This window comes from Kryptolebias marmoratus, linkage group LG2 (genome assembly GCF_001649575.2).
Source record: "Kryptolebias marmoratus isolate JLee-2015 linkage group LG2, ASM164957v2, whole genome shotgun sequence".
Classification (NCBI taxonomy): domain Eukaryota; kingdom Metazoa; phylum Chordata; class Actinopteri; order Cyprinodontiformes; family Rivulidae; genus Kryptolebias; species Kryptolebias marmoratus.
Genome location: NC_051431.1, coordinates 1200582 through 1208423, shown reverse-complemented (window position 1 = coordinate 1208423; position 7842 = coordinate 1200582). Strand labels below are relative to the sequence as shown.

The 7842-nt window shown below is 40.9% G+C and overlaps 2 protein-coding genes across 5 annotated transcripts in view; one reads left to right on the top strand and one right to left on the bottom strand.

Moving 5' to 3' along the window:
- Nucleotides 1-762: 762 nt before the first annotated feature.
- Nucleotides 763-3183, bottom strand: opa3 (outer mitochondrial membrane lipid metabolism regulator OPA3). The gene is made up of 2 exons (XM_017431051.3): nt 3011-3183; nt 763-1567 (listed from the first exon to the last, which is right to left on the bottom strand). The coding sequence occupies exons 1-2, from the start codon at nt 3150-3152 to the stop codon at nt 1239-1241; spliced, it is 471 nt and encodes a 156-aa protein (XP_017286540.1). The 5' UTR covers nt 3153-3183; the 3' UTR covers nt 763-1238.
- Nucleotides 3184-3983: 800 nt separating this feature from the next.
- Nucleotides 3984-7842, top strand: part of ppp1r13l (protein phosphatase 1, regulatory subunit 13 like) — a 19817-nt gene continuing 15958 nt past the window's right edge. The window contains exon 1 of one of the 4 annotated variants that reach the window (XM_017431080.3): nt 3984-4369. In XM_017431080.3, coding sequence (XP_017286569.2) covers nt 3999-4369 — 371 coding nt within the window. In that variant the 5' untranslated portion in view covers nt 3984-3998. Of the gene's footprint in view, nt 4370-4486; nt 4715-6588; nt 7013-7842 lie in introns of those variants that run through there. The other 3 variants (XM_017431079.3, XM_025009316.2, XM_037980804.1) reach the window with 3 other exon arrangements.

The window sequence follows — 7842 nt, the reverse complement described above, 5'->3', positions numbered from 1 at the left end:
CTTATTTGCACATGCGCAGAACGGCGCACTTACAAAAGAACTAAATCAGGACATGATAATAATATTTTAAAACTGTACAATTAAATATTTGAAAGGAAATCTAAGCATTTTTCGTAAAAATGTCCAAAAGGCTTGTTTTATCTGTTTTAAGTGACCTGTGGACAATTTTCAACTAATTTATGAAGATTTAAAAGGATCATTAGATGTTTAGAAACGTACAACTTTAGACTAACTGGTTAGCCAGTAAAATGTGGTAGTTATATTCAGTTTTACAGTGATTCAAATACAGTCTTTTGGACAACTTAAGGGTTATGCATCTCAAGTTTTTGGACTATTTTGTATTTTTGTACATGACTTTCACTTTTTAATTTATAGCAGATAGTTTCCGTCACCTGCCACATCTTTTGTCCTGCACTTATTGGTTCTTTGCCAAATTGTCTGCAATGTGTAGACATGTAACTGGTCTATCCCTTGAGTTTAGTTATCCTTTTAATCCCTACATGAGTCAAAGTTTGTGTTCAATGTACAAAATAAATAAAACATTCTTCTGAAATTGATCAGATTCAAGAACTGGACTGAAAACAAGCATTAAAACATCCAAATCCCCCCAAAGAGCTTTGAAACCCCTAAAAAATCCTGGAGAACTGTTTGAATCACATACATCACATTTTAAATGCCAGAGTGTTTCCTGAGTTGCGTTTCTTTGAAATGATTTAACCACTAAGACTCCAGCACACTCCAAGGAGGCGGCAGTAAACATCATCTGGACGACACAACAGTCCGTTTTATTTCATACCATCGTTTTCCAGGTTTACATGAGCCAGCAATCACAGATGAAACGTACATACAACTGTGGATTTAGTTTATTCTTTTCTGATGGTGTTTCTGAAACTCATAAAATGAATCATCAGTCACTCAAGTCAAAAATAAACATTTTTCAAACAATTTGTGTTCAACAGAATCAAAAAGTGATGAACTCAAGCTGCTATAAAATATATTAACATTAAGGTCATTGTTGCTTGGTGCATTTTATGTATTTTATAACGAACTTGCAAGGTCAGCCATAGAAATTCACTATGAATATCATAGCAATCCCATTTTACAACTAGTTGCTCAAAACCTGAGCAAATATAGCATCCAAATCCACAGTCCACAGATCTAAACCTCAGAGGCAGCATGTGCAGGAAGGGAAACTGGTGCCTTTTTACTTCTTCCCGCACAGCACTGCTTTAAACGAGTCACTTTGTGCTGGGGGTCGGTAGTGAAAGCAGCAGCCTGTTGACCTCCCTCAGCTGAGCGTCCAGAGTCTCTGTTGTTAGCGATAACTCTGCTATTTGAGTCTGTAGGTCTTTGATGGTCTCGTTTAGCTCCTCCTCCTTGCGGCGAGAGTTGGCCGCCTGCCTGCTGTACTCCAACACCATACATCCACCACCGATGAGGAAAATGATGGCCTCGCCCACGAGCTCTGCTCCCAGCTCCGCTGCAGCTTCCTCGTTCAGCGGCTTGATGGTGGCGCCCTTGAAGCCCATGATCCGCATCTTCGTCCTCATCTCGATCCAGTGATAGACTGCAAGGACAAAGGACAAACTTTAGTCACACACAGGAGAATCAGGTGAGCTGAGAAGGAGAGAAAGGTGGTAAATAAATTGTGAAACAGAAGTCACAGAGAGGATTTGCAGCATAAAGACTGGACTCAGGAGTAATGGAACAGGGCTGTGGTCTGAAAAGCTCAGAGTTATCGTTTCAGGTGACGGGGACATCGAGGCACCTTCCGTATGATCCAGAATCATCAAGATTTTTTTCCTGCACGTCTCCAGAACAGTTCAAAACAATGATTGGGCTCAGATGTGATTCAGGGAGCATTAGAGGTCCTGAACCCCTCTGAGAATTATTGGGGGGGACAGAAGAGAAAACCCATGGTGCTCTGACTCTCATAAGGAAATTAATTCAGATCCGAACAGAGAAACGTACTCAAACAACATTATCTGACCGACACCACTCCACGAGGAGAACGCTGGCCTTCATGAAAGTAAAATGTTTCCTAAAAGGCTTTGATTACGTATTCACCACATAAACAGAAATCTGTCACAAGAGGGATTCCAGATAACAAAACCAGAGTTCAAATTAATGCAAACAATTGTAAATGGATACATAAACGGTCATAAAACAGTAGAACTGTTGTTGTGAGCTAAAAGGGAAAACATACAGTCTGGGGTGAAAATAAAGCAGAGTGATGAGGACATCATGTTATAAATAAATAATTGTAATAAATTATGAGAATCTTGTTTAGTTTCAGTTTTGGACTGCTTGTTATTGGTAGCAATAACTCCTTGTGCCTCTTTTCTTTGACTAAACGTGTATTTATAGCTAATAAACGAGTGTCAGAATTAATAACTTACTGCCATCTGATTATTTATTAACAGGATGTTGTTGAGGTATGACTTCAGGTTTCTATTAACTCAAACATTTCTATGAATATGAACACTATTCCACCACTTTTTACCTTTAATAATAGTCTAATGTTGGCTTTAAAACAGTATGTTTGTGATAAAAAGTAAAGAATATAAATATTAGTTATTATTACTTGTCTGGGTGTGTTTTGAGACAGGTTTTATAGATTAGCATGATGTCCTGTTAGCTTTAATGACATTAAGGAGGCGCTTTGGTTGACGCAACTCAAAAAATATATAATGTTGTAAAAGTAGGGCGCGATATGTCCACTTAAAGAAAATTATCTCTCGATTTAAATCCCAGATATTTCTTTATAGAAGCAGTTAGCTAATGAAATGTCATGTCCTCACAGCAGTCTGTTCAATGACAGCAAAGACCCGCCCTCTTTACGCTTGCTCGGCTGCTATTGGTCAAAAGGAAAATCCATAAAGATGATTGGCTAAGCGGTTCGGTTAAGCGCAATGTGATTGGCTGTCACAGCGATACGTGCTACATATGAAAGCTCCGGGTGCCTGACGGTGAACTGCTAGCTTTAGCGGCCGTTAGCTCGGCTACTCACGCTGTGCCGGCGGCAGGCAGATGTAGTTTTTAAAGAACTCGCTCCTCCGGGCTCCAGCTTTGATTCGGTTCGCCACAGGCTTGCTCAGCTGCCTCACTCCGAGGTAGAGGAGCTTGGCGATAGGGAAGGCGCCGACAACCATCTTGGCGGAAACACTTTGCCACGGAGGGGCGGAGTCTGTAGAGGTTGCGTGATGGCGTATAATGATTGACAGCCGGACATAAACCCGCCCACTTCAGCTTAACTAGCTAAAATAGTTTTATTTTTGTTGTCTTATTTTAAAACACATTCATATTAAAGCTCTACAACTGCTCAGTTAAAATAAGTCTTTTTGTTCAATATTTGGGAATATTACAAACAATTAGAGAATTAACTCTAAACTACACAGGTGAAACTTAAAACTACAGAATTTAGAAAAACTTAAACATTTCACCTTTTTTTACCACGTATTTTCACGTTTTTATTTAATTATATGCCAGTTTATTGTAGAGGTAAATAATGCTACCGTTTTGATAAAATTAGACTTTAAAAACCCTCATTAAAAATTTATAATATAGTAATTCTAAAACTAAATTGTGTTGCAATCAAAGAAACTTTGTTTTAAAAACTGAACTTTTATTCTTTAAGTAGATAAAGTCTAAAGGGTTTAGCTTTTGTTTTATATTAATATAAATGTAAGTCTGATTATTGTTTTCCTGTCTATTATTTTTATGTATGGGTACTGTAACTTTTATACTTTTCAAAATATTTAACTTTATTTACACATATTTTACAAAATCTTTGATACTTTCTGCCTTTAGTTAGCATTTACCTACTTTTTAGCTAGCCTTTGGCTCCTTTTAGCTCCTATAGCTTCCATTTTTCAACTTATAGCTTTTAACTATCCTTTTTTTAACAGCACAGATTCACAGTCATGTTTTAAAAGTTGTTTTATGTTTTTACCTGATCTTTTAACATTAAAAAAACTAAAAAATGTGAAATATCATTTATGCATCTTTATCTGTTTTGCGTTTTTAAACTTCCAGCTTTGATCCAGGTGAGGAGCTCGGAGCCGGAAGCTGCTCATGTTCCAGAGTGGAACGCCTCCTTCACAATAAAAGCCCGTGAGGTTCGGCCAGGCCCACCTGGGCCAGCTGTGGCACGAACACCTGGCTCGGGTTTCAGCAGCAGGGGGGGTTGGACTCTGAGCCAGAAGAGCTGCAGTCAGGACGCGGCGGTGACTAATGTCTGGATCCGCGGCGCCGAGGAGAGGCAGAACCACCCGAGTCCAGGAAGACCAGGACCAGGACCGGGACCGGGATCGGCTTTAATCCTCGAGTCTGGAGCGAAACAAGTGAAAGTTTGGGGCGTTTTTCTGAGGTGAGAAGACTTTTCCTTCCCCACGTTGCGCACTTTGCGCAGAAAGAGGCGACAGAGGAGGAGCGTCGATCCGCTTCGCGTCTCTCTGGTTTCGGGATTGTTACTTCGAGTTTCTGAGAAGTTTTCTAGTCGCTCCTGTTGGCCTGTGGAGATCTGCTCCTCGAGGTGGAGCTTATTAAAAAAAAAAGAGTCAGATTTCCCAGCCGAGCAAACCGCAGAAACACCAAACTGAACAAGTTTCTTTAAATCTTCCTCCTGGATTCATTCTTCTCTCTGACTCTGATGGAGCACCGTGATTTAAAGGTTCCTCTCATTGTTTAAATCAGTGAGTCACAAACTTTCCAGGTTTGTCATTTCTTTAAACAATTACATAAACTATTAATAACCAGTTTTAGGCTTAGTTTGGACAGATGGATGATGGATGGATGATAAACAACAACAGTTTGTTTATTTATTTTCCATCCAACAACTTATAACAATAACAGTTAAACTTAAATAAGCTTATCTTTAACAACCCTGAGAAAAACCTGCCATTTAAAAATAATGTATAGAAGCGAATTAATGCTTGAAAACCTAAATAGTTGGTTGCAGTGAGTCAGCTGTAGCAGCTGCTGCTGCATCTTCACTTTCCTGTTTACTTTAATGTATATATTAGTTCATTAATAACATAACTAATATATCTCAGGCGTTCATTAAAGTATGTTTTATGTCTAATTTTATTTAAAAGTGTCAGGATTGGTTGATTAAAGTTGATCAGCTGATCGTCTTTTTCTAATTTTGATGTTTGATGACCATCAATCAGATCTTAGTTGTTTAAATTAGTGACATTTAGCAGATTTCCAGACCTTTATCCAATTAAATCTATCTAAAAAAAAATCAAAATTTCTTGAGTTTAGTTTCCTTTTCTATCTTTTATTGATCTACACATCAGAGTTAAAAGCGTTGACAGACAAAAGCATTCATCTGGAAATGTTCAGGTTCAAAAACTGGATTAAAAAAAAACTGTTGATCAAGAGCAGATTAAAAGATTACAAAAGATACCGAATTAAGGAGTGGCTCCAGTGTTTTATAGGTTTTTATGCTTTATAATATTTGAACATGGAATAAAAGAGGAATTGAATATTTTGGAGGTAATATTTGAGTAAAACCTGACTTCACCTTCAGTTGTTGTTTTGAGCCACACCAAATTAAACATTTCTAACCTCTTTCCTCTGAACTGATTCTGTGTGAAAACCAGCCGGGCAGCATTGTAAAATAATTCACTTGCTGCAACCTGTTGCAAAACAAATCAGGATGACAACTCCTGCAGAACGTCTCCGACTGGGCTGGCGTCTTTAAATGTGTGCGTGTAGAAACCTGCCGGTATTTTATTGGCTCTGATTGGCCCGATAGCCTCTCCGGGCTTCGGTTTGGGCCTGCGAGGCGAATGAAAATGTCGTTGGGCTCTGAGAGATTCCTGAGTCACATTCTGACATGGTGTCGGGTCAGAGGAGGGCCGCCTGCATCACCGGCTAAAAACAGGAACAATCGTCCCAGAAATATGCATGACTCCATCTCTAACCATCACAGTTTTCACTCTGGATGTTTGTTTTTCATGCAGAGCTCGAAGGTTTTATTGTGGATTCTTTGGACGTGAGAGTTGGTGTCATGAGCAGGAAGTGTGGGTGAAGATGGGTGGAGTTTTCTCTGAGAACGTGTGGAAGCCGTTCATGGTATCTGCTGAGGACAACCCCTGCGTCTGAGTGTGTGTGTGTGTGTGTGTGTGTGTGTGTGTCCTGCTCGCAAAATATCTCAGAAACTGGACGCATTTTATTGAAACCCTCAGAAATGAATCATTAGATTTACGTCACAACTCATTAACATTTGGAGTCACTAATTTCAAGATGGCTGCCACAGCTAATCAACCACAGGAAACGGCTCCAGCTCAGTCAAAGGTCCAGCTGCTGAGCTGCAGTCTGATGTGGTAGTAGCTGAGAGTTGCCCTCAACACATGCTCTGAGCTCCCACTCATGGCTCAGACGGCGGGCGACAGGCATTCCTTCAGGAAATTGTCTGACTTTCATGTTGCAGAAATGATTTCTTTGTTCTCCAAAGCTTCAGAGGATCTGTTGATCTTCATTGTGTAAGATTTTCAATGTGACAGTTGCTGTCATGAATAGGAAGTGTGAGTGAGCGATGTGACTAACCGGGCTGAGGTGGTTGAAAAAACAACAACTTTGGGTGGAGCTTTCAGGTGAGGAAATGTCTGAGAAAGTGTCGAAGTCATTCATGGTGTCCACTGAAAAAAATCTCTGCTTCTCGTTGTTTCACAACAGTTCAGATGTTCATCAGAAGCTCGGCTTAATTCAGTTTACTTATTCACAACTAAAGTCCTCTCAGGGCATTAAAGACAAACAACAAGTCCAGCTGCTGTCAGTTTAATCTCATTAAAACCCGACTCAGTGCAGAGGTTCTCCAAGGAAGACCTCAGACCTCAGCACAGTCCTCCATCCTGAGCAGCTCCGTGGCCACGGTGGGAAGAAACAACTCCACTTTACCAGGACTGGGACCGGGACCAGAACCAGGGACAGGACCAGGATCAAGACCGGGACCAGAAGCAGAACCAGTACGAAGACACGGACGACCACAGAAGGACTGGTCCAGGTGTGTTTCTAAGATCTGACGTTGATGACAGCCGTGGGGAGCAGAGCGAGTAAAGGCAGCAGCAGAGGGAGGAGATGGGGTCAGCTTGTAGAAAAGCTGCACCTCCTAAAAGGAACGGGGCAGAGTTTGTTTCTAAGACGCTCAGATCCAAAAATCACGACCTCCAAGTTCATTTCAGCTCATTTTTTTGTGCTGGCAGCAGGTTCTGATAACAAGAACCTTGGACCTGTGACCCAGATTCCTGAGCTTTTGTGCAACAGTTCACTCACTGCCTCCCTCCTGCTTTTCCATATTTAGCCTTGATCGGAATCCAGGAACATCAACACGTTTCTTATCAGAAGCTAAAAGTAAAGCTGTGCAAATATTTCATCACACGTCCTTCCTGGTGCTGGACTAACGTTAAATCCATCTGTTAGAAACTCTTCTTTTAACACCGAGGTTTGTGGGATTCTTTGGAAACGAGCGGAGCGTGTCGCCTGCAGCTGAGCCAGCAGGTATGTTTGTGTTGTTTGCATGATCACCTCAGCCTCGGGTTCAAGGAACAAAAAAACAACAAAAACAAACAAGTCCCTGCGGTCGGATCAGGTTTTCATGTTGTCGCTGCTTTTCAACCAGCGTGACAAAGACAGAAAGGTCAGGACGGAACAGGACCCACAGAGGGAATGAATGGATGGATGGATGAATGGACAGATGGATGGTTGGATGAATGGGTGGATGAATGGATGGGTGGATGAATGGATGAATGGATGAATAGATGGGTGGATGAATGGATGAATGGACAGATGGATGGTTGGGTGGATGGATGGGTGGATGGGTGGATGGATGGATGG

Excerpts from the sequence above, each read along its gene's own strand:
- opa3 (XM_017431051.3), bottom strand. The coding sequence starts at position 3,152 with ATGGTTGTCGGCGCCTTCCCTATCGCCAAGCTCCTCTACCTCGGAGTG. Across the intron at positions 1,568-3,010 it reads CTGCCTGCCGCCGGCACAGC|TCTATCACTGGATCGAGATG; the intron begins GTGAGTAGCCGA and ends TTGTCCTTGCAG.